General features: G+C 44.3%; 2 protein-coding genes across 7 annotated transcripts in view; one reads left to right on the top strand and one right to left on the bottom strand.

Annotated features, from left to right (window-relative positions):
• The window catches only part of NAA16 (N-alpha-acetyltransferase 16, NatA auxiliary subunit), a 71,239-nt gene extending 69,648 nt beyond the window's left edge, over positions 1-1,591 (bottom strand). For 3 of the 4 annotated variants that reach the window (XM_087755960.1, XM_087755959.1, XM_087755962.1), the window contains exon 1: positions 1,347-1,542. In XM_087755960.1, coding sequence (XP_087612086.1) covers positions 1,347-1,400 — 54 coding nt within the window. In that variant the 5' untranslated portion in view covers positions 1,401-1,542. Of the gene's footprint in view, positions 1-1,346 lie in introns of all 4 variants that reach the window. The other variant, XM_087755961.1, reaches the window with a different exon arrangement.
• On the top strand, positions 1,255-23,370 carry MTRF1 (mitochondrial translation release factor 1). Of its 3 annotated transcripts, none has more exons than XM_087755969.1 (10): positions 1,255-1,401; positions 9,897-10,355; positions 14,255-14,346; positions 15,182-15,263; positions 15,496-15,603; positions 15,695-15,867; positions 17,060-17,177; positions 18,377-18,513; positions 21,806-21,904; positions 23,147-23,370. In XM_087755969.1, exons 2-10 carry the CDS (start codon positions 9,920-9,922, stop codon positions 23,267-23,269), a joined length of 1,368 nt encoding a protein of 455 aa, XP_087612095.1. In that variant the 5' UTR covers positions 1,255-1,401; positions 9,897-9,919; the 3' UTR covers positions 23,270-23,370. The 3 variants fall into 3 exon arrangements, with proteins under 3 accessions (XP_087612095.1, XP_087612094.1, XP_009461393.2); XM_087755968.1 differs by lacking the exon at positions 1,255-1,401 and adding an exon at positions 7,137-7,293; XM_009463118.2 differs by lacking the exon at positions 1,255-1,401 and having other exon boundaries at positions 9,872-10,355.
• The last annotated feature ends 2,746 nt before the right edge of the window (positions 23,371-26,116 follow it).

Here is a 26,116-nt window from a genome sequence, read left to right as displayed (position 1 = left end):
CCTAGAGCCAAAATGCTCACCTCTCAACCACAAAGTTAGAGGCCAGCCTAACAAATTCCAACACAACTGAAGAAATCCGTGCCTGCCGACAGATCGCCACTGTGCTGCACAGCCCTCCTCTGCCTGCGGACGAGCAAACTGGCACAAAGCGCCTCAACTTTGCTGAGGCTGGAACTCCATTACTATTACACTGAAAAGTTCATGAAAAGGGCAGCCTGGTGTTCTGCTGTGGGTTGTGGTGTGGGTTTTTTTTTTTGGGGGGGGGGGCACTTTTTTTAGAAAGAGTTAGCATTATAAAATATACAGTGATTGAATAGAAACGTACAGTTAAAGCAAGTTCTTTCTTTAAAATTACCTCACAAACACTAAGCGTCCTTCGCACCATTAATCCTCAAAGAGCTGAAGTAGCCCAACATAATAATTGAGTCAAAGTCACCCAGCACACAAAAGTTGGGACAAGGCTTCCGAAGGACGTAGCGTCGGGACGGTTTAACCCACCAGACACCTTCAACTACACTTAAGACCGCTCAGTGAACTAGCTTTGATCTAGTCCCTCCACTACAACCGCTGTGCTTACTGAACATCAGTACCTACGGAGACCAACTTGGCCACGCCAAATCCCCGCCGCGCTCGCACCGCGCTTCCAGGTCTCCCTCCGCCCTCCCGAGCAAGGCGACACGGGCGGGAGGCGACGGCGGCGGGCAGCACACCGGCCCCCGGGCCAGGCCCCCGGCGCAGGGCAGGCGGGCCGGGATGACAGCCCCCCCCCCAAGCCGCCGTTTCCAGCCGCCGCCAGACCGCTCGGGGCGCGGGCAAGGGCCCGCCTCCGCCGGCAGGGCCGCCGCCCGCTTGCGGCGAGAGGGACGGGGAGGACGGAGCGGCGGCGGCGGCGCGCTGCCGAGCCCCGCAGGCGGAGCTCGCCCCGGAGTTACCGTCGCGGGCGGGGAGGAAGGAGAACGGCGGCCCGCGGGGGAGCGGCGGGTGGCCGGCTGCCTGCCTCCCTCCCTCCTTCCCGCCCTCGCCCGGCCGGGGGCGACACCAACCCTTCCCGGCCCGGCCCCCCAGACGAGCGAGGGGGGCTCGCCCGGCCTGCTCGGCGGGCCCCAGACAAAGGAAAGAAGCGGGGACGAACCGGGACGAGGAGGAAGCGGCGGCAGCCCCGACTCTCCCCCGGGCGAGCGCGGGCGCCGCATCCTTTCTCGCTCCGCCGGCGCCAACTCCGGCAGCGGGCGAAGTAACCCGCGCCGCGGGTCGGAGGGCACCGAGCAAGGCCGGCGTGCGGGAGGGAAGAGGAGGAAGAAGCGCCGGCGGAAGGGGGAGAGAGAGGAGCGGGGCCGGTGGCTCACCAAGATCCGCTTGAAGAGGTTGCTCTCCTTGGGCGGCAGCGGCACGGACGGCATGGTGCGGGCGGCCCCCGGGCAGGCACGGCGGGAGGGAGGGAGGGAGGCAGGCTGGCGGGGGTGGGGGCGGCCCGGGAGCGGCGGCCGGGCGGCCGTCGGTACGAGGGAGGGGAGGAGAAGGAGGGGAGGAAAACCCCGAACTCCGCGGGGCGGCGGCGCGACTCCTGCCCGAGCGGCGGCGGCGGCGACTCTTTAACTCATTGGCCTGCGCCGCCCTCCCCGCCGGCTGCCTCCGACGCTGCGTGCGAGCGCGGCTCCTCTGCGCAGCTGCCGGGGAGGCCTCGCCGCCCGGCTGACGCTGCAAAATGGCAGCCGGGGTCCCCTCCGCGCAGGCGCACCGCCGCCCGGCGGCCCCCCGCTGCTTCCCCCTCACACGCTGTCCCCCCCCTCCCCGCCGAGTCCGGGCGTGAGGGGCTATTCCGCGGCGCCCTCCCGCGTATCCGCTCTGCCCGCCCGGCCTGAGGGGAGGCCTCCTTGTTCGTCGGGGGTAGCTCTCCCCCCTCGGCGGCCCGGAGGGGAGTTACCTGCCGCGAGCGAGGCGGGCGGCCCTGAGGAGGGGAGCCCTCGGCAACGCCCCGAGGGGAGGAGGGGGAAGGGGGCTCCCACCCGCGGGGCTCGGTGGCAAACAGTAACTCCCGCTCGCCCGAGGCCCGGGTGGCGGCTGTTTGCCAGGCGAGGGCTGTGGAAACGGGGTGCGGCGGTTTCCGCAGCGTGTGGCCTCTCCCGGCCGTGGCTGGGAGGGCAGAGAGCCCCCTTCGTGCGCTCCCTGTCCCGCTCCTCCTCTGCCCCTCGTAACCGAGTTTTGGTGGCCGCCATCCCAACAGCTCGCCCGAGCCGACGCTTGGGAGAGCCAGGCTGCCTGGGAGGTACTGGGAGAGAGCGAAGTCCCTGTAAACTGCAGAGCTTCGCGGCGCTGCGTGCTTGCTGTGCCCTGGCGGGTATTTAAGGAAACAACAGCAAACTTAGCAGCCAGACTGTTGGCGAGCGGGGATGTCATCTATTGCATTAATGCATTTTTCAGCAGTTGGTTATGTAAAACTTGCCAGCGCTGTCGTGCACGCTCAGAACAGTCAGCGTTTATTCATGGCTTGGCTCCTCCGACAAAGGAGGCTTAAGGTCTTTTGAAAATAAATTTTTGTTCTCGTTCTTCCCAGAAATGGTTCTTAAATGAATCTTTGAAGAAATTTAAAAAAAAAAAACCAAAACAAAAACAACAACAAAAACCCAACCAGAAACACTAAAACCACATGGCCTGGGGCATTTACTTAGAAGGAAAACTGGTTAAACTGTCAAGGTTACAACCAATTAAAAAGAGCATCTTACAGGGAAAAAACTAGGCAGCTTCAATGAGAATCTCTGTTTATGTAATTACCCTTTAAAAATATTAATTATGTTTTAAAAGGATATTAATTCTGTAATAATATGTTTATCCACCTACTGTCCCAGATGATGAACATGATAGATACCCACAGTAAAGCAAGCGTGTAGAAAATAGAATATAACAAGAGCCAATTGGAAAAGCTGTGTGCTTAACATGTTTTATTTGGTTATGCATAAAGTAGGTGACTATGTGACTGTGACTGAGGATCCCACGCAGCGTGTCTTTGACTTGTCACAAGCCTTGCTGAAGCTGACGGACATGAGAGCTGCTTTCCTTTCAGGCTAAAGGAAGGAACGAGAGAGGGGACAATTTCTTGGGAGAGAGTAACCGGGATGACAGCCTAACTTGGGGACTACTAATTAGAAAAAAAAAAAAATGTGGTAGGCTTAGGAAGCTTCCTGAGATGAAAATAGCAAAGGCGAGGAGAATATTAAAGAAGTACAGTGTATGCTTTCCTAGTTCTTCTTAGCTGAGCATCAGTTTATGGCCATTGTTTTTGTGGATGGTGGTTGTTTTCAGTGTTGTTTCATTTAGATGTATGGTCTGTAATAAGTTTCTTTGTAGAAGGAATATCTTTAATTGTGTTTATTTCTCACTTTTTTGTTCTGGCATGCTTTTAATGGTGTCCATCACCTGGATCACTGATAGCAGCATGTGTATTTTCCACATACTGTACCCAATGTGTTCAGTTTTGGGCCCCTCACTACAAGAAGGACATCGAGGTGCTGGAGCGTGTCCAGAGAAGGGCAGCGAAGCTGGTGAAGGGTCTAGAGCACAAGTCTTATGAGGAGCGGCTGAGGGAGCTGGGGTTGTTTAGCCTGGAGAAGAGGAGGCTGAGGGGAGACCTTATTGCTCTCTACAACTACCTGAAAGGAGGCTGTAGCCAGGTGGGGGTCGGTCTCTTCTCCCTAGTAACAAGCGATAGGATGAGAGGAAAAGGCCTCAGTCTGCGCCAGGGGAAGTTTAGGTTGGATATTAGGAGAAACTTCTTCACCGAAAGGGTGGTCAGGCGTTGGAACAGGCTGCCCAGGGAAGTGGTTGAGTCTCCATCCCTGGAGGTATTTAAAAGACGGGTAGATGCGGTGCTTGAGGACATGGTTTAGTGGTGGACTTGGCAGTGCTAGGTTAACGGTTGGACCTGATGATCTTAAGGGTCTTTTCCAACCTTGACAATTCTATGATTCTATGATTTAATTCACTGTTCTTTCTGCTATATAGTGTAGTACTGCTGTATTCAGTATCTGATTTTTTCAAAGCAGGAGTACTGGTGACAAGAACGGCCAACTTGACTTTGCCCCGCCGCATCATTTTCAGAGCCCGCTTGTATCACAGCATGTATTCAGCACTTTTTATAACTAGCTGAAGCCTTGACTTTATGAACTCTAGTTTTCTGTCTTTGCAAAAGGCACATTATGCCTCTGGTTGGGTTGAGCAATAAACAGATGCATCTCCGAGATGGTCAGGCAAATATTGTGCTAGGTGGACCTTTGGTCTGGAGCAGTAAGGCTGTTCTTGACAGCTAAAGGTCTCTTTTTCCTGCTAGTCCAAATACTGGAAAGAACGCTGTCTGAAAATAGACAAATTGCAAATAAGAGGCAGGGGTTCGATTTGTATTTAGCCATGTGTCTGTATTAAAAATCTGTGTTAAAAGCGGCAAGAAAAGGAAAGCAAGGAGGCAATAAAAGAAACGTTTGTAGACTAGCTGGGAGAGAATAAACAAAGCAACGAGCTTTTGGGGGAGGCAGAGCTCTAGCTGAAAGTGAGGTTTGGGAGTGCAGTCAGGAAAACTCGTCATTTAATCCCACTGTGCCGGGCAAAACAAAGCTCTTTCTACAGGCTTTGTTAATAAACAGGACTGTATTCAAGACGCGTATGATTCTGTCACCAGTTTTTCCTTCAAACAGAAAGAATTCAGAGGTCTGTTGACAAACTATGTGGGTCGAAAGGGGGGAGCAATATTAAAGTGATATATACATTATAACAAGCTTGTGATTTTGCCGTGTCTCTCACTTCACTCCGTGACCTGTCAATGTCAGTTGGTATCTGTAGAAGTTGTGGCACGATGCTTGCAGATCGCTAAACCCGGTTAGGGCCCCCTGAGTGAAAAAGGGCCTCCGTGTGGGCAGGGACCTGCCTTCCAGCCAAGCGCATTGTAAGGCCTGGAGCCTGTGTTGTCTGATGGGCCATTTCTTTGCCTCCAGTTTCTGGAGCAGTTGTTTTAAAGTATAGGACGGCCATCTCTGTCCCGAAGCCCTGAAGCCTCACTGTGCTTCTGCTGTCACGCTTCCCTTCTGCCCCCGATATCCCCGTGAGCTGCCGCGGCGGCCGAGGAAGGCAGTGGCACCCTGCCCCAAACAGCCTCCATCCTGTAACCTCTGGTCCTCACCAGCTCCATAGGCAGCTGCTTCGTCAAAGCAAACCATGAGGGAGGTGGAAGCACAGATGGCAACGGGATTTCCCATCCTTCATACTCAATTCCCATATTGCATTACGAAAGCATACAATAAACATGGGGAAAGAGTGTATCCTATATGTTTTGAACATGAGATGTATGGACTAGGTCCTGTGGTTGATGGTATTATCTGGCAACCCTGCTGACAGTACAGAGTCCAGCCCTTGTCTTGTCCACGTGGTCCCCGCGTGGTCTGCTGCCTGGTAGGGAGGGCTGAGCATTTGTTACAGTCCCTATTTTCACACTTAGAATTAAATTAAAGAACTCTCCATGAAGGCATAATAAAAACTGAATCATGATCGCTTTTAATCAGAGGATTTAATGTAAGACCCATTACTGGCTGGAGTAGAAGCTGATTTGGTTTTCCTTGGCCTACCCTCTTCTTTTAAAATCAGTTCTTGAGTGTGTAGTCTGCTTACAGTTTTCATGTTCTTATTAGCTTCTCAGTTGTCCTCCCATGGATTACCTTCCCAAAAATTTTAAGCATCAGATTGCATATTTAGAGTCCCAATGCGAGGATAATTTTATCATTTCCTTTCACTGAGGTCTAAGCCACAGCAGAAGAAGAGTGAAGCGCGGTGGAGACGGCATCTGGACGATGGCGTCTCCCACGGCACAGCGCAGCAGGCTCAGGCCTGGGGAAGCGCCTGTGAGGTTTCGGGGTGCTGTTTGCTGTGGCCCCCCTGTAGACTGGATCAGCTCTGGGGTGGGTCCCGTTCTCTGGAAGAGCCTTTTAATCCGTCTGTCTTGCCTTCTGTCCCAGGGGATGGAGCAGAGCCAGGATCAGTCCTCAGATCTAAACAAGCGGTTAGTTGTCATTCGTGTGCTGATGAGGTTTGATCCAAATCCTCCCTGACTGATCCGTCTCCTTTCCAGTCTTTTAGAATATTCACCTCACCAAACCCCCCTGACGTTATATGCGCCAAGTACCAAATTTTTACCTTTTTTTAATCCTGTTGAATGACAGTAGCTGGGAAGAAAGAAATTCGGAACACAGTGGGTTTTAAAGCACTTATAGCAGAGCTGGATTTGCTCAAATATAAAAGAGGTAGGGAAAGTTACTGGAATAAAGCAAACTTCAGAAGAAAGAATGATTTTTCAGTCCAAGTGGTGCACCTAAGGGAAACGTAAAACAGTCTCAAGCAGCAGAATTTTTCATCCTAGATGTCTGAATACATTTCCCTCCTATAGCATATATAGCAAAGAGTAAGTAAATTGAATTTTTGGGTGATTACAGCTATCAGAAAACAATGTTACTTAAGTCTTTTTAAAATGCAAATATAATTAGGGAGGTAGTTGTATAATCTGTTTAATATTAGCTATTAAAATGTGCATATACATAGCATGTTTTAAAATACACCTTATTAGGAAGCTGTAACCTATTAGTGTAATGATAATCTGAGTGGTTATGTTTATTAATAATTTTATAACTGATGTTTGTCTTTACTAGCATGGTAATAATTCATTTTAAATATAACTGAATAGTGAGCTTTGACATAAAGTGGAACTTAACGTTGTTTTATGCAAACTTCTCCGAAATTAACCTTTGAATAACCAGATTTCGAACAACATGTATTTTCAGCCCGTGTTTTGGGAAAATACGTGGAAAAGCGTACGTAATATAACAGCTTAGAGGTTGGAAACAGAAGTGAATATTCCCATTTGTTGTTACTCTTGCCATTTCTCCCAAAGTGTTGCTGAAGTTAGTGTGTTACTGTGCAGCCGTGAGGAAGATACCGAAAATGCAGACCTATTTTTTAAGGTCGCATGCCCCATTTTTTATTTCAGGGCTTGTGTTTTGCAAAGCAAAGCAAAGTCTGCCTTTATTAATTGCGTTGCTCAAGTGATGCTCACGGACCTCTGGTGACGGTAGCCCCGTGCCCCCGCGGGCTGGCCCTGCGGCCGAGGGCTGGCCGGCCACGCGGGCCCAAGCCGAAGCATGCCGGGAGTCGTGTTTTTCGTCAGGCATGCTGGGACTGGGAGTTTTTCCTCTCTTCTTCCCGTCTGCCACGGCCTCCTGTTTTGAGGCAGGATCCGTATGGTGCCGATGTGTGCGGACGGTGAGTGCCAGAGCTCCTCGATGGGTGCTGGGGAGCGGAGCCCCCCTCACCGCTCACAGCTGCTGCTCCTGCCGGCTCCTGCCTGCTCCTGCCTGCTCCTGCCTGCTCTGCAGCCCTGCCTTCCCCATCGACCCGTAACCCTTGCAATGGGGGATGGCTGCTGGGAGGACTCCGTGCACGGCTTTCGGGGGGTTTGCTCGGGGTAACTGTGGTGGGAGGCGGCAGCGTATTAAGAGATTAAGAGTGGCCTTGGACGCACGGCCTTGAGCTGTTCCTGTTACAGTGTGCATTGAAATACATGCTCCTTCCTTACACCTACCTCTTCTTACGTGTCTGAATTCAGTTGCATGGAGTTAATATCGTCTTTGATTGTTAGAAATTTTTTTTTTAAAACCTCTTAAAGTGGTCACTGCATTGGTAACTGTTTCTTGACTGGAAATTAGCTTTTTAAACTATTATTTCATTATTTTAATAAGACAATTACAGTTGTCACTTTTGCTTGCTGGTTTTGATTTGTGATGTGCACAGGGTAATTTTGTCACATTAGAAAGTTATTAAAATCTGGTTTGGAAAGAAGTTAATAGGTCATCTACTGCTCATAGCTCTGTAAAAGCTTTATGCGTGCTTATTTCTGCACAAATGTAACGCGGCAACATCTTTCTGAAAAGGAGATACCTTTTTTAGTTAACATAGCGAAGTTATTTTGAAATTTCTGACTTCCTTGAAGGCCTGTGTCATGCCATTACTTAGGTTTTTTAGGCATTTAAAAGCATGAATTTTATTTTTGAGAGCCCAGGCAGAACTATAGTACAAATCTGTTATTATTTGAGTACATCACTTCTTAACTACACCAGTAAAAAATTAGTTAGCTGGTTATGATTAATATATTTATTTAATTAATTAATTGAAATAAAATAGAGCATTAATATTTTTAAAATGAGTTAATGATGGTTAGCACTTGACCAAATGACGATGGGCCATGCGGGCCTGGAGCAACTCCAGTACCATCAGCAGAATTAGGTCTTTTGGAATTGAGTCTACGCGTGCCCCTGAGCAACTAAGTCCAGGATTGTAGATGGTGAGCCTGATTTGTGCCTTTTGCTGTGTTCCCGGTGAAGGGAACATGATCCCTCTGCTACAGCCAGTTTTAGTCACTAGAACAATCCATGAGGGGTATCATCGGCTTTCTGTAAATTAAAGCACTCCTGAAGTTGCCGCTGTGGGTTCGATAGCACCTGCCAGCTGGGGGATCTGGGGAAGGTGCAGAAGTACAAGAAAGGTCCTCCCCTCCTTCTGTAGGTACTAAAACAGCCATCCAGGCAAGCAAGACACAGTACTTAGGCTTTCACTGCGTATTGCTCTTTCTTCTTTGTGGACAACTGGATAAAAGTAAATAGATGAGGATAATGGGTGAGTTGAGTAGTTGGGATGTCATAGTAATTTGTTAATAAAATGCCTGAAGATACACAGAAGGTCTTGTCACTGATGAGTAAAAAATAATTGTGTCAGAAAACTGAAGCGTATGTTTCAAAGAGATCCTGTTGCGAAAGTTTCATGCTCTTATTTTCTCTGAATCCACTTTTTTTTGTAAAAATCAGTAGACAGATGGGATTGTGGCACTGGCAGAGGTATTAAGGAGTGCTGCTTTATTTGTTAAACCTTTTCTGTGTGAGTAGTCCTAGAATACGAATGATTCCAATTTAGTCCTCTTGGTAGACCCTTGCACTCCAATATAAATTTTTAGAGCACAGTAAAAATTCGTAGCATAGTTTGCAATGTTGATGGTATAAAATGAAAAGGAAAAGATCTTTCCTGGAGCAGCAGTGATGCTAAGGGGAGCCTGTGTCCTGCAAAACTGTAGGCCAATCGTCTCAGAAAAATACAGGGGTTGTATTTCAGAGTACCAGCTTCTTACTCACTTTTTGGATAGAAAATGTTTATAACACTTAAATGTAAGTATATCATGGGAAGGAGTACACAGGGGACATAAAGCACTGCGCCCATGTCTTACATAGTACACATATGGGTGAGTAATTTCTTGCAAGTGTATTGTAGCCCCATTGACTAACCTGTTGCAAGGTCAGCTCGATGTTACTCATGTCCTCCTGCCAAGGTTACATCTTGTTATGGTAGTGGGTATAATTTTGCACATTAATTCTACACATTTCATACATTCTCCCTCTATAATTCTGCAGCTCTAGCATAGATTTGTCTTCTGTAATCAACATTTTTCTTTCGCCGGTAAGGCATGAAATGGTTGGATTTTTCCAATGAGACGTATGGCAAAATGAAGCTGTTGTCTGTAAAGCCAGATCTACAGTAGCTTTTCCACAGTGTAAATAAACTGTTTGAGGAGGTGAGGGAAGAGACCCTTTTCCAACCCTCAGCCAGTACAACGGTGCTGATAAGAGTTTCTGGTTTAAACCAGAACTAAAACAGGAATAGTTTTGTCCGTGACAGTTACATTTGTGTTGGTGTAATCAAGAACAGGATTTGGGATTGATAGAGTTCTTGTGTTTATTTGGGTTTGGTTTTTTTTCATAGAATGCTCTCTTTTTCTAGATAATAACCCTGGTCCATGTACTGTCTAATTTTAATTTCAGGTGGTGGAAAAATAAGAAACAAAATGAAACCTTTCCAAAGTGTCTGTCTTTTCAAGAGCCTGCTTGCCAATTGCTACTGTCACGGTCAGCTTCACAGCTGTCTTCGTCCTCCTGTTGCAAAGAACATCGGTTATGTGGTGGGACTGCACAGCTATGGATTTTGGAGGCCAAAATCTTTATTGGACACAGCTAGATTCACTCCATCTTTTAACATTCGCCATAGGAGAAAACATCAGGATTCTCGAGCATTGTGGAAGCATGAGGCTGTGCAGAAGCATCTGGAGACTCTAAGCAAGGAATACCAGCAGGTTAGTCATCTGTTAAATGCTGACTCAATAAATGACTTTGAACAAAGAACCCTGAGGAGAAGATGTGCCGATCTGTCCCCCATTGCAGCTGCATTTCAAGAAATCAAAGAGGCTGAAAGAGAAGTTCAGGAGTTAGAAACTATGTGCAGAGGTAAGGAGAACACATCTACTTACTTGTTTCAAAACAGTAGCTTTGCTTGTGATAAAACTTCATTCCCTAGCCTTTGAGGAAAGCTTTTAAATAAGTTAAGCCAGCCCTGGAACACTCTCTGGTTCTGACTGCTCCTAGGAGCTTGCGTGCTGCTTCGGCTTTCTGCATCCAGCCACATCCTTCCAGTTCTCATCTCGCCTCACTTCAGTTTGAGGTCTTAATACAGCCAACTTGGGAGAGTAGGGATCATCTGGAAACTTGGGGATATCCATCTAGCAGAAACAGTTTGGAAATGTTTGGTTTAAGGTTGTTTTTTGATAGAACCGAGAGCGGTGTGAACTGAAGGAAAAATATTTAGCAAGCCTAATACATTCGATAGATGTGTTATTTAAAATGGGATTCCATCTAGCTTGTTCATTGATTCTTATTGAGCAAATTGCATGAAGGTTCATTAGTCCCTGAATTGTCAGCTTCCAATTTAAATGGCAAAAGCTAATATTTCTTTGAAAATATTTGAGGAGCCCTTCAAGGAATAAAAATTGATGGTTGTCTACGAAGCTGCTGCTTTTCAATACTCTGCTACAGTAGAAGTTAGGGCAAAAAAGAATTAAAAATTGTCGCTGTTTTTGATACCGTTCAGGAATAACAAAGTGCACAGGGAGTAAAAGAATTTACAAAATAAGTAACGGTGCAACATTTTGAGAAAAAAAACAGTGTTAGAAGTGTAAGGAGGTGCACACAGTAGGAAAGAAAAAATGTCATCCATTTTGCAACACCGATAGGTATTAAGCCAAGAGAGGGAAGCATTGGCCTGGAGAGAATGGGGCTTATGTTAAAGAAGTGAAGCAAGGGAAAAGCAAAGGACGGGAGAAATGGGTAGCCAGCGGTGTAAATGGAGGAGGATAAAAGTTCATGGTGCTTTTCAGAGGAAGAACTAAGGGGTGTTGACAAAACAGGAAAAGCCATATTGAAATAAAGCTGGTAAAAATGTAACTTGCTTACAAGGTAGAAAACATTTGTTTTCTTTAGTTTTAGAGATAAATAGATGTTTGTGCTTTTGGAAAAACTAGTGGTTATTGAAAATGTTTTAATCTCCAACCCTCTCAAGTTCTCTTCACTGGAGAGAGGAAAAGGTGAGGAGGGACAGAAATATAATGCAGAAAAAGAAATATTCTTGGAAGAATTAGTGTTAAGAAAACACTGGAAAACTCATACTTAAAAAGGCTATTTTTGGATGAAGTAAATATAATGAAGATTTTTTTAGTTCCATAAATTATGATATGGATGAATGGAGTGAGCTCTAGTTGAAAGAAGGGAAAAGAATGAAAGAAAATTACAGCCAAGAAGTAATTAAATGGCACCAAATTATTCTGTCTGTACTGTTTATCATGTGGCTAAGTTAAAACACAGATGTTCCCTTCATTTGACTGCTCTGTTTTCCATTTAGCTCCTAAGTGACCCTCTTCTCTGTAGTACCCAAATTCCTCACAATTGCTATAGGATTTTATATTTGCAAGACTCAGTGAAGCAGAAGAATATTATTTCCTGGTTTGCCACTGGTGATGTGAGTCATGGGGTAGATTAAGTGAATTCTTAAAGGTCAGGTTTGCAGGGAGGTAGGAATGGGACGCCAGTCCTTTGAACCTTAAGCTCGTTGGTCACCACCAGACCATTCTTTCATGTCTGCTGACAGTAGTTAATTTGATACTGTTTATCTAACTAATCAATAATGATGCTTTTTGGACCAGCTAGAAGCCTTTGATTCAGTACCGGCTTTGGGTTGGAGCTGCGACATACTGGGAGGGAAATTTATACGGTTCTTGCCTTATGTACAGGGGTTGCCAGGTTGAAGTGTTGATCTGACATCTTTCGTTTAAGGAAAAAAAACCTAGAACATAAATTAAAAACTGTGATATGGAGGAGTTGCTGCTGTCCTTGCTGAGTATACAAAGCTGGTTCAACATCCCAGCCCCTTTAGTTCTTAAGACTCGCTGCTGAGGCCACCGGTAAATAAATGTGTGTGTGTGTGAGCTGCTGTGAATGGGAACCAGGCTCCCGATGCCCAGAGATGTGGAGCCCGCGGTCCTTGTGCCTGCCATTGAGGTACCTGATTCCTGCCGCAGCATCCAGAGCTCAGGCAACTGGTCATGCAAGGCGAGGAGATGCATTCAGCTACTGAGTGTCCGGTTTTGTGCTGCATCCGAGGCAAACCTATGGTTTCCATGCTGACCAGAAAGCATAAGACTTTCTCCTCCTCTTTGTTGCTTTCTTCCCTTTTTCTCACTCCCAGCTGTTCAAAGCTGTCTTTCCCCATTCTCCCATTTCTGCTGGTAATCGTCTGTAAATTAAATCTACTTCAACTTGGCATGGTAAAATACATGCATTTATTTAACCAGACCTGTTGTTTTCTTTCGGTGAGTTGAATTGGTTTACTTTCTGATGAGAGGAGTGACAGAGCCAATCCTCAGCTGGTAGAACAGTGGGAAGAAAGGCGAAAAGGAGATGGTGCTCCCTATTTTGGCAGTGGCAGGTTTTCCACTTGACTCTAACTGTCTTCCAGGTTTCTATTTAGTGTATAATCTAATGCTAACTGATCAGCATCTTTAATTGGTGTAAACTGGAGCCTCCATAGCAGAAGAGGTTTGGCACTTCTGCTAGCTTTACCTGAGAATGTTTCCTAGTTTTGTAGTAAGCTCTAAAATGTGGGAAGGGGCAATCTAATCACAGAATCATCGAATAATTTAGTTTGAAGGGGACCTCTGAAGGTCATTTGGTCTGATGTCCTACTCAAAGCAGGACCAGTTAGAGCAGGTTGCCCAGGGCCTTGTCCAGTTGAGTTTGGAGTATATCCACGGATAGAGATCCTACAGCCTCTCTGAGCCTGTGTTCCAGTGTCTGACCACCCTTAGGGTGAAAATAGTTTTCCTAATATCTAATCAGAATTTTCTGTATTCCAGCTTATGTCTTCTGTCATGATATACAGAGTCTGTCTCCATCTTTTCGATGTCTGTCTGTTAGGTGGTTGTACACAACAATAAAACCTACTGTCCGCCTGCTTTTCTTAAGGCTGAACAAACACAGTTTTCTCAGCCCCTTCTCATACATCCTTTGCTCCAGCCCTTGACCATCTTGGTGGTTCTCAACTAGGCTCACTCCAGTATTTCCATGCCTTTCTTGTACTGGGGAGCTCAAAACTGGACGCGGTACTCCAGATTGTGGTCTCACGTGCTGAAGAGAGGGGAAGGGAATCTCCTTAAGCGAAGCAAAGAGTCGAGGTGAGGTCTCCCACATCCCAGATGACATGCATCCCGAACTCCCAGATCTCATTGATCTCTTGAATAGCAGGAGACAGAGGGTTAGAAACCCCATTATTATCATCATACCTATATTTGTAATGCTTACCTTAATGAGTTGGCTACAAATTATTGAATATAAGGGTGCTTCTGGGCAAGTCTAGAAACAAAAAATTTTGTTGCGTGAAAAATTGTAATAAGGGAAACTGAGGCACTTCTTGTCTCCAGGCGTGTTTTTGACGTATTTTGTCAAATCTGTTTGTGGATTTACCCCTGGACTGTCAATCCGTGTGACATAAGCATCAGTATAACTGAGAGTGAGTAACTGTCAGGTGGAACTGGCATCTGCTTGATGCAGACTTTGAGCCATAAGCTGGAGATTGAGAGGTAAGATATCCACTACTCCTTCTAGCTCCCCTGAAAAATATGATCATTTAGTTAGCAATGTGCATCCTGGCTTGGGCTGCTCTTGTTTGATATTTCGTGCTGGCAAAATGCAACTGCAAGCTTTTATGTGCTGCAATGCATGTCTTTGGACAGCTGTATTACAATTTGCTCTAAGCTAGGTGAGATTGGCTAACACCTATTCCTGTTGCTGGAATTTAGAGCTAGACAGCAGAGATGAGAAACAACTTCTAGAGCTTGCCTTAGAAGAGAAGGAAACCCTGGATAAAAAAATCAACATGTTGTGCAGAAAGGTGAGCCTGAGGTAAAATTATACAGCTTTGTAAATTAAGATGTCAGAAAAATGTTCCTTTGTGATTTTACCAATAGACACTGACACTTGCGTTTAATGAAACAGAAGTCCAGCTTCTGTATTCTCCCTGAAAAGAAGTGGCAACATTAATTATTAGTAAGCTTCTTACTGACAATTGTGTCTTAGAAGCTTATTATTTTAGTCATTTTTGTTTGCATGCTTGTCTGTCTGCAGATGCTGAAGGGGATTAAAAAAATGGTGAGTCTGTGCTATTGAGACCTGACATGACATCCTAGTAACTGTTTGTGGCAGCAGAGCCTGCATTCTTGAAAGATTTCTGATTGGAACTTGCAGTCTTTCATTTTCTCTTCAGCTGACAGCCCCATGCGTGTCTGTTACAAGCAGAGAAGCCGAAACGATTCAGTGGAGAGCTCTATGTTTGGGCTCATTTCTACGTTCAGATTGAAATAATATGAAGTGGGACTTACTGAAAAATAAGTTTAATGTAAAGATTGGGTGGGTTATAGCTAATAACTTTGTGTTCATAGGTAGTTGGGGTTGGAGTGGGTGACTTGGCATCTGACTTTGCAGGATTGAATTTTCAGCTAGCTTCCTGTGGATGCACCAGCATATCTCATTTCCACACTGACTGCACTGAGTTGCAACGGCCATTGGACAGTTTTTAGTCCTACTTACTAGTTTGCCAAAAGAAATCAGCGGTTGTGTGCTCTCAAGCTGTGGCAATTGTGAGGGTTGGCTGTAAATTTGATTAAGAGGAGATACAGAGTCATGAAGGAGATAATGACATTCTTCTTTTTTTTTTTTTTCCTTTTCAGCTTTTCCAGCTTCTAGTGCCAAAGGAAAAATATGATAGAAGTCATGTCATATTAGAGGTGACAGCTGGCAGAACAACTGGAGGTCAGCAAAGTCCCCACAGTAAAGATTACTTCAAACCTCCATCCAACTTTATTAAACTTCTTACGGGTTATTCTTAATGCCTTTTTATACTTTAATGGTATAAAGTAATACTTTCTAAAGAAGAGTATTATTCTGTCTAATGACTGTGGTTAGAGTTGCAGCTAAATCTAAAAAACTGGTAGCTGCCATTTTGTGAACTGCTATTTATGTTTTAGCGCCTTTATATTTTTAGGAGACATCTGCCAACAGTTCACTAAAGAAATGTTTGAGATGTACCAGAACTATGCAGACTATAAACGTTGGACCTTTGACATTGTGAACTATACACCGGCTGAGATAGGTACAGTAGTTCTTCAGACATTCTACCAAGACAATGAAATTAAAAGCAGTGTTTCTGTGCTATATTTGTCACATCTTCTTTGTCCCTCTAGGTGGGTTGCATCATGCCGCTGCTCATATTTCGGGAGATGATGTCTACAGGCATCTGAAATATGAAGGAGGGACTCATCGAGTCCAGCGAATCCCTGAGACGGGCCTATCATCAAGAATGCAGCGTATTCACACTGGGACAATGTCAGTTATTGTCCTCCCTCAGCCAGAAGAGGTAAACTAACTGTTAGTCAGGGTGCTACGGCAGTGTGTCCCTGCCCACCCATTTTGGCATTGGAGTAGATGTTATTTAAAACCATGTTACTGTTACTGTTTTGGGACTTTATTGATACCCAAGTGCTTGTGCAAGTCCCAGCAAGTGAACCACAAGTTCTCTGACTCTGGAAGGTGATAGTCCTTGGCTCTGTACCTTACATGTTTAAATCATAGATGGGTCAGCAGAAGCAGAGATTTGCTGTTGCCTGAAATGGCATGTAAATCAATAATTGTTTCAATGAGTATTCCAGCCCCAACACTCAGAAAGCTGACTGCTATGAATACGCCAATTTTAAATTATGTCATGTATTAAGACAGGGAATATACCCAAGAAAATATTCAGTGTTGCATAGTAATGTGATTATGCAGGTCCTTTTTGGTTTTTTTGGTTTCATTTAAATTACTGGTGTCCTTCTCTGTTAAATCAAGGACAGTCTGCTTTGAATTTGAATGAGTGAATGCGTTGGCTAGTCTTTCTGAGATCTCACTGATACAGACAGTTCTCACTTAAACCAGCAATTTACACACAAAATAAACAAAAACAGATCCCATAGGCTTTCCCTGCAAGTTCTCCTGCTTCCTTGTAATGCTTTCCTTGCAACATTGATCAGATCTGAATGTTCCTTTCCCATCCACTGAGCTCAAACTATGGTTCAGGTCATCATGGGTTCGTATTTCCAATGCTGCAATCCTTACTTGGATCTGGATACACCCAGTTTTTCCTCAGTTAGATGTTTTTAAGCACTGTTGCAAGAATCATTCAAGCTGGACTCACAAACAAGATCCTTGCACTGCTGTTTAGAAGTAGTTTTTGATTATTTGCTTATTTCTTAGTCTCCCTGCCAAAACTATTGGTTTTACAAAAACTGGCTGATTTTGTTTTGTTTCACACACAGACACATACCTTGTTTTGTGAAGGACCTAGAGTGAGAGTTTGAAAAAATAAGTGAAATATTTAAAGCATCACTTGCTTTGCAGAGATATTTGGCATTGCATTTTTTAAAAGTATAGTAATTATAGCTGTTACTCAGGAACAGTTGTAAAGGAGCAATTTTTTGAGAAGTGATTTTTTTTTTTTTTTACACTGAGCATCATTGACATTCAAAATATTTTTAGAATGAGCAGAAAGTGGTAATTTTCTTTGATTCTAGGTTGATGTTAAAGTGGATCCCAAAGATTTGCGTATAGATACATTCAGGGCCAAAGGAGCAGGAGGGCAACATGTTAACAAAACTGATAGTGCTGTGAGAATTGTACACCTTCCCACAGGTAAGTCTGGCTGTATTTCATGCTTGTAATCACCCTAAATCTGTATCTTGAAGAGAAAGCTTGTGATCCTGCAAGTTGTCTCTTAGAGTGAGTTTGCAGGGTTGGGCCTTATACCAAAAAAAAGAGGTAGCCCCTTCTTGTTCTGCCCCTCTTCTAGCAAGGCAACATGTGAGAAAAGGGATATGTACCAGTGGCACAATGGTCAGCGTGTTGCTATTATGCCAGTTTTGTCTTCAGAGGGAGCGTTTAATGAATACACTGTCTTTGAAGGATGAAAGAACAAATGAAGGGTGACAGGGATGGGATGGAATATGTAAATAATTCGTGCTGTGTGCTCTGTACCTTCAGGAATAATGGCCATTGGCAACCGAGGGTGCGCCTTGCCTAGCTGGAACCTGTGTAGTTACAAGACTGAGAAAAAAGCAGACTTGAAGATTTTCATTCAGTACTAGATAATGCTATCATATGTTGAATAGGAAGGAAAATCTATATTGATGGGAAGGTAGTGTATGTACTGGACCACTGTGTCTTAGGATTTGTTTTTATTGAAATTCAGTGGGTTTCTATCTGTCCAGATGCAGAATCCCTGTAGGCACAAGTAATTCTAGTAGTGACCTGAAAACAGCTGTTTCCTAGATGCCTTTTTATTTCAGAAATCAAATTAAAAGTAAAAATAAGTACTAAATTTCTTTTGAAGACCTTTATTTTACTTTATTTCATTATTCATAATTAAGTTCAAGACTCTCCAGTATTGTTTAGACACCCTTCTCTGCTAGAATAATGAATTTCCCAGTCTCCAAGAGCTTATCTAGACTAGGACTTTAAAAACTTGTGTTACACTGTTTTAAACATGCTTCTGTAGGCTCTGCAAATTACTTTATTCACATGTGATAGCTAATTGGAGTGAACCCTTTTTCTGGAGGCAATGTCAGAAACTTGTTTGCTTCGTGAGATTTTAAAATATCCCTGACTTTTCTGTAGCACTGAACAAAGCCCCTGGTGCAGCTGTGAAGAGTTTAAAAACATACTAATGGTTCTGGCCAGTGTGTTAAAATGACTTTTTCTCCTACAGCTGAAAGGCCCTACAACCCAGCACTCTAGAAGGTTTCATTTGCCTGATGTGTTAGAATTAATTTAGCTTGTTTGTTCTTTGTTATAATGGGCTTTTGATCTGAGCTCTCTTGAATCCCTCTGTGAAGGACTAGCAGTTGAGTGCCAGCAGGAGCGATCACAGCAGATGAACAAGGAAATAGCTCTGCGGACACTGAGAGCTAAGCTGTACCAGCAGATCATTGAAAAACAAATAAGTCAAGAGCAGAGTGCCAGAAAACTGCAGGTGAGAACATGTGATTGCTGAAATCTGGAGAGGGTGCTATGTTGTAGACTTTTTGAGTGACAGTGACAGAGCAAGTGAGTGTGTGTGTCTAACCAGGTGTGCTTACAAAGGAGAATCTTGTGTTTTAAAATGGTAAGTCTATGTTTTACTTATCTCAGTTCAACACTAGTGTAGACTTCTCAGGCAATGAAAAAGAGACATCAACTGTAGCTGGAAAGAAGAGTCAGAAGACTAGCTGGAATTATCCAGAAGGCAGCACTCAACATCATGTATTGAATCCCCCTGTTTGGGCCAGAGTTACACAAACAGAGCATCAGTAAAAAGTTATTTTCCATGAAAACTAGGATCAGAAGTTCTCAAAATTGTATTTTAACCTGTTTCCAAACCAAAGCATTTGTAAGATCATACAGAGCTTTTGAAAGAAACAAGTATATAAACAATCCTGCCACTTTGCAGTTAGCTGGCAGTTTATCTGATACGGTTTAGGTAACCTTTTCAGGAAGAAACAGCTGCCATAAAAGAGTTACCTCAAGTTGTGCTGCAAAGCGTGCTTTTCTCTTGAAATATGCGACCATTCTTTTCCCATTCTTTGAGTATTTTCCCATTTGTCAAATGGGAAAATGAGTATTTTCCCACAAGTCAAATGAAGCACATGATTGGGCAAAGCCAACACGGCTTCACATAAGGCAGATCGTGCCTGACAAATCTGGTGGCCTTCTATGAGAAAGCAACCTGTTCAGTTGACATGGGGCGAGCGGTTGACATTGTCTACTTGGACTTCTCCAAGGCCTTCAATACGGTTTCCCACGGCCTCCTCCTGGAGAAACTGATGCGTTATGGCCTGGACAAGTGGTCTGTGCAGTGGGTGAGGAATTGGCTGATGGGCCACACCCAAAGGGTGGTGGTAAATGGCTCTTTTTCAAACTGGCAACCCGTCACAAGTGGGGTTCCCCAGGGATCGATATTGGGCCCAATGCTATTCAGTATCTTCATAAGCGGTCTGGATAACAGGATCAAGCGTAGCCTGATGAAGTTTGCAGATGACACCAAATTGAGTGGGGAAGTAGACACTCTGGAAGGGAGAGCCACCCTGCAGGAAGATCTGGATAGGCTGGAAGAGTGGGCTAATAAGAGCCTTATGAAGTTTAACAAGGACAAGTGTAAGGTCTTGCACCTGGGAAAACATAATCCAGAAGTGCAGCTCAGACTGGGATCCACCTGGCTAGAGAGCAGCTCCGTGGAAAGGGACCTGGGGATCCTCGTGGACAGGAAGCTCAACATGAGTGAACAGTGTGCTGCTGCGGCCAAGAAGGCCGATAGGATGCTGGGTTGCATCAAAAAGGGCATCACCAGCAGAGGTAAAGAAGTCATTGTCGCTCTTTACTCAGCGCTGGTCAGGCCACACCTGGAATACTGTGTACAGTTCTGGTCCCCGTTATACAAAAAAGATGTGGACAGGCTGGAGGGGGTCCAGAGAAGGGCCACCAAGATGATCAAGGGTTTGGGAAGCCTGCCGTGTGAGAACAGGCTGAGAGAGCTGGGTTTGTTCAGGCTTGAGAAAAGGAGGCTTAGAGGTGGTCTCATCACCATGTACCAGTACTTAAAGGGGAGCTGCAAAGAAGATGGAGACTCCCTTTTTACAAGGAGTCACATGGTGAGGACAAGGAGTAACGGGTACAAGTTACTCCCAGGGAGATTCCAATTGGACACAAGAAGTAAATTTTTCACAATGAGAACAGTCAATCATCAGAATAATCCCCCCAGGGAAGTGGTTGACTCCACTACGCTGAACACGTTTAAGACTCAGCTGGACATGGTGCTGGGCCATCTCATCTAGATTGTGCTAGAAAGGTTGGACCAGATGATCCTCAAGGTCCCTTCCAACCTGGTATTCTATGATTCATGGTGCAAACTTCAACAGTGATCAACAGGAATAAAAATACTTCAGAATTACAGAATTATTCAGTACTCCAAAGTTTCCAGCTTAGCTATTTAGTCACTAATTTCAGGTTGCATTTAAGTGTGTTGTTCCTGTAGATTATTAATTCAGTCATTTTAAGTGGCGAGCTATTTATCTTTTGTTATTAATTTTAACTTGAGAGCCTTCAAAGCTGCATAAAGAACTTAGATGTACATTTATATGAATACTGCAGAAAACCAGGCAAAAGTAAATTACCTTTCTTAATGTTTCAGAATATATTCAGCAAATTCCGCATTTTGAAATATACATGTGGGTGCAGATGAAATTTTCAAAAAAGCCCATGGAAGCAGACACCCATTGCTGGGGTCATTTAGTTTGGAGAAGAGGAGGCTGAGGGGAGACCTTATTGCTCTCTACAACTACCTGAAAGGAGGCTGTAGCGAGGTGGGGGTCGGTCTCTTCTCCCAAGTAACGAGTGATAGGACAAGAGGAAACGGCCTCAAGCTGTGCCAGGGGAAGTTTAGGTTGGACATTAGGAAAAACTTCTTCACCGAAAGGGTGGTCAAGCATTGGAACAGGCTGCCCAGGGAAGTGGTTGAGTCTTCATCCCTGGAGGTATTTAAAAGACGGGTAGACGTGGTGCTCGAGGACATGGTTTAGTGGTGGACTTGGCAGTGCTAGGTTAACGGTTGGACTCGATGACCTTAAGGGTCTTTTCCAACCTTAACAATTCTATGGTTCTATTCTATGATTTCTCTAAGCAGTTTTTAGCATTTAATTCTCCATTTTAATAAAGAATTTAACCACACAACAATGCTACGTTTGGAGTTCTGTTTTAAAACTTAGAACTGCTTGCACTCTTGCACTTTACCACTAGAGGACTACTCTTCATATTCTCAATTTACTCCTCTTTCAGTGCTAATTTCTGACAGCCAAACATGAGTGGAACTGCTTTGCCTCATGTTGACTGTGCTGCTTCTGTTATTAATGGTGCCTACTGTCATTATTTTTTGTGGGAGCTATAACCGCCCAAAAAAGAAAAACACTCTTACATTTTTGAACTAAGGACGCGTATAGACATGTGTGTTGCCTTACATGACTTCTAAGAGTTACATAATTCTTCCAGCTACAGAGCTGGAACAGAAGTGTACTGGAGGATGTTAAAACTTGGTCTGTGATACAGAATCACAAATAATACAGTTTAGTAACACCACAATATTTAAAAAAACCCATATGCTACGCCAGTGACTGCTAGGTTTGTAGGTGCAACAGGCTGATCCATTAAAGTTTGTTCTGGTTTAGAGGAGTATTTGATTTTTTGTTTTTTTAAACAAAACATAGTAGAATTTGTTTTTTGCTGCTTCACTACAGTTGGGAACAAGAGCCCAGTCAGAGAGAATTCGTACTTACAACTTCACCCAGGACAGAGTCACTGACCACAGGATCTCATATGATGCACGCAATATCAAGGTAATGGTTGCTTATGAGAGTTTTTAAAGTTAGATACTGATGTGTACAATAACAAGGAAAAATTAACTTGGTGAAAACAATTTAATATATATGAGGCAATCAGATAGCCGGTCGTGCTCGGACAGAACGTCATAGATTTACAAAGCTTAAACTTTCTTTTCTGCCGTGTTACGGGGTAGTGTTAAAGATGACTGGCACAGGATATAACTCACTGGTCTGCTTCCCTGTGTATTTTTCTCGTACTGTATGAGTGAAAAATGATCAAGAGTGCAGTCCTCAGTCGTGAACTCTGTGAGTCCCTTGGCCAAACTGGACAAATGAAATTTGAGATTCTTGAAGCTTGGTACGGCCAAAAGAAAAACGTGACAAGAAGGAATTTTTTTTTAGTTAAGCTGAGTCTTTCCTTCTCCCTTTCATGCTGGAGTGAAGAGAAAGAACAACTTTTCTTTATGTTTGCCTCGCAAGCCACAGTTAAAAGAAACTGAATCTGAATGCTTTCATTTTAAGATTACCTGATATTTTACTTCTGAGTGAATCTCTATATATGGCTTGAATCTTATTTATTGTTTTTCTACAGGGAAACGGATTTTTGTTTATTAAATTTATGGAAAATGTTTTGAATTTTAGGACAAAATTTAGGGTGACCCTTCACTATTTTGGCTTAGGTATCCAGTTTACTCTAAGTGCTGTTGCATAAGAAGCAACACTTTTTGAGCTGCACCCACAGATGTCCTGGGTAACTTCAGAGAACACAGGGCATGTTGAACGTGGAATGGTTCATATTTAATGGCGTGGGGAATAGGTACACAAATACCCTGGTGGAGGAGAACGGGAAGAAGTTCTATGACTGTATAAAAATGACTTGTGTTAGTCAAGCTTTTCAGTTACTTAGTGTTGGGAACTTGTTACTTTTCTTGAGTGAAACTGAAACCATAAACTGCCTAACAAGAGTTAGTTAAGCTTTGCTTGCAAAACGAACTAGTTCTTGGCATGAGCAACCGTATCTGAATTAGGTCCTTCAACCCTTGATCGTTCTTGCCAGGGGATTTTCATGTCAACACATGGGTTACGTGAAAGCATCGCAGGAAGGCACCAGTAGCTCCTTTTGTTGCTTTTTCTTGCTTATCGATAAGACTCCAGGCAAAGTGCGTTCCAGGAGCTTCTCGTTTGAGTAGTCAGCCTTTCAGAATAATACTGATGCACAGTCAGTAACGCTTTTGTCTGTTGTTATTTTTTTCATAGGAAATTCTAAGTGGGAAAGAAGCACTGGATAAGTTAATCAACAGGCTACTGGAGTTTGCAGAGATAGAGGCTGTCACCGAATATCTAGAAAATTTGCAGGCCTTAGAAGGAGGAGGCTGCTGAAGACCTTGTGTAGAGCTAAAGCAGAAATGTTGTGTTCAGTGGCAAAAGAAAATGGATGCGTTTGTTAGGTGATAGATTGATTAAAATCTACGCCTCTGTTTTTCAGTGTGTGACGCTACTCTTATTTATATTTTGGTGCAAATGGGTTGAATTTATTACAGCAGCCCTAGCAGAAAAGAACAAACTTGGAGTACTGCGTGCACCTACCTTCTGTCTTGGCAGCATGGCTTTGTTAAGCCGGTCCTTCTCTTGACCATATTGCAGCTGGCAAGATACAGAATCATGGTGATGGAGCAGAAGAAATACCACATAGTGCAATTTTTGGTTTGGGGGTGGGAGATGTTCCTCTCCAGGTGAAAGAACCTAAGCTCCCCAAACACAGTCTAGAATCTGGCCTCATGAATACTACTTATTTTTATCCATTGATTGGGTGAGCTTCCTAAACGTAGTCCCTTAAAAATAACTCTGTATTATGATGCTTTATTTTTTTTGAGTGAATGTACAGAAGCAAAGGGAGCGATCTCGGGCAAGGGGCCAGAATCTTAAGAGAGAAGCCTGTCAGCTTTCTTCCAGCCGTTCCTGGGTCAGCTTCGGGTGGGTCTGGACCACATGCTGCAGCGGAGCGTAAAAGTACATGTTCTAGTTTCAGATTAAGTTGCTGAGGTTCTGGAAGGAGTTTAGCAGTGACAACAGGCAGCTCCCTGCTTCTTGGCAGAGAAAACGAGTTCACGGTGTAGATGCATTTTAGCAAATCAGGCAGCTCTGGAATTCAGCTTCTGCCTTGATGTCTTTGGGAAAGCGTGCCTGTCTCGGAGGGCAATCCAGATATCCGTAGAGCACGCTCGGCTTTGGTTGGACTTGCGTTTGTGTTTTCACCGCAGCGCGCATTGTGCAGTACGCTGACGGGCACGCATGCGTAGGCAGGCATCAGTCGTACGCAGCGGTTCAGGAATACTCACGGGTTCAACATGGCACAAAAATAGGCAAGTGCTCTGCTGAACTGGGCTGACTTGCTAGATCACGGTGTTCCCTTTTTACCCTGCTCTTCCCGGGTTATGCTGTAAGGCTGCTCTGCGCAATCTTTTGCATGTGAAGAATCAGTTCATTGTTACGATTTAAATAACACCTTATGGTTGATTTATGTTTACACATTTATTTTGCAATCATGAATGATACAGGAGTGAGAAAACGTCAGTTACTTTAAAAAAAAAGAATTATTTCGATCCTGAGTTCTCCTGAATGGTGTAGCATTTGCTACTGTATATATAACAGACCACAGTTTTAGCTTTATTCAGCTATATTGAGAAAGACAGAACTTGTACCAGGAAGAAAGCAGGAAAACTATACTCAGTCTCTCACTTCTGGAACGATTTTTCAGTTCTTTTTGTATTTTGCACATTCTTATCAGGAAGCTTTGTCTGACCATTTTTGACTTGCTTCCAACACTTAAATTACGAAAGCTTTTGGGTTTTGGTATATTTCTGGTTTCGTTTTTGTTTTTTTTTTTTTAACGTATAGCTCTGTAAGTCAATGAGGAAACATACCGCCATGTGACTTAGTCGTTTGCACGCCTGAACATTGACTGCTTGCAGTAAGCAGTTCAGAAAAGAAAGACCTCCAGGAAGATAGATAGGCAACTCAGCTTAGATTTGTGTGGTGCTGACGGGCTGGCAATAACTAATACGATCAGCTGTAACAGGAGAGTATCCAGTTACTGTGCTTATCCAATTACCATGCTCACTTTCACGATGCGAACGAATTTCTTTTATTAATTATATATCTTGAACAATCTTGGAAACTTCTTACAAAGTACGCCTTTTAAATAATCAGATTGACCGTCTCGGCGTAGTTAATGCCTATGAAGTTCTTTACTATGAAAAACTATTGAAACACTTTTAAAGAATGAGCCTCACTTATGTTACTGGGAGAAAGATCGTCCTGTTTTGACTGCAGGACCTTAGGGGTATTTGCAATGAACTGATTTTCTGTAGCCCTTCTTTGTTGTTGATGGTTTTGTGCAGCGTGATGAGGAAAGGGAAAGCAGAAGGGAGCTCCCCTTGATTTTAGACGTCCTCAATGCAGGCATTGAAATTTAGCAGCCTAATCCCTTCTCCCAGCCTGTTCCAGGGCATTCTGAAGGATCTTTGTCTTATTAAGCTTATCCTGCAATTGCTCATACCTGTATATGAAAGCAAGATACGGCTATGCTCAGGTATGACAGAAAATTTGATATAGAGCAGACCCTCTTCTGCTGGAGGTCATTGCCTGCAGCGCTGTTGTTTTACTAAAACCAGATATATTTGCTTCTCCTCATTGACAAAACACTATTTAAAGCTTTTTTCTCCTAACTTACAAAATACCGTTCGAAGCCATATGTTATTCTAAGCTCTTCCACCCCGGTCTTTCTGTGGGATGTAAGAGCCGAGAGATGGCGATGGGGTTTGGCTGTGGGCTGGCACTTGGCCTCATGGGAGGGATGTGGGGTGTAACGATGCCATCTCCGAGGCATTTTCAGGACGGAATGCTCTGAACTTGGGCTTTTCAGTTCCTACAAGCAACCCAGATTATCAGCAGTGAAACCATTAGCAGGAAAAATTACGATAACAAAGCACAGGGAGAAAAAAGAAAAGGAAAGCGGCTCCTTGGAAGGCAGTGAACAGCCCCTGGGGACAGGACAAGAGGTCGTGGGAGAGCAGAGCAAGAGCAGGTTCACCTGGTAGGAACAACCTTCTCCTGCAGCTTCATATTTCGTTGTCAACTACAACAAAGAGAACAAAATACCAGCCGTCTGCCCGGCTCCCCCTCACCATCCACGTGCGTAACAGACCTGACGCGCGGGTGCGATGC

This window comes from Nipponia nippon, unplaced genomic scaffold (genome assembly GCF_047370975.1).
Source record: "Nipponia nippon isolate SJK-2023a ecotype South Korea unplaced genomic scaffold, ASM4737097v1 scaffold_2, whole genome shotgun sequence".
Taxonomy (NCBI): Eukaryota; Metazoa; Chordata; class Aves; order Pelecaniformes; family Threskiornithidae; genus Nipponia; species Nipponia nippon.
Note: the sequence above shows the minus strand (reverse complement) of the source record. Positions and strands in the feature narration are given on the sequence as shown.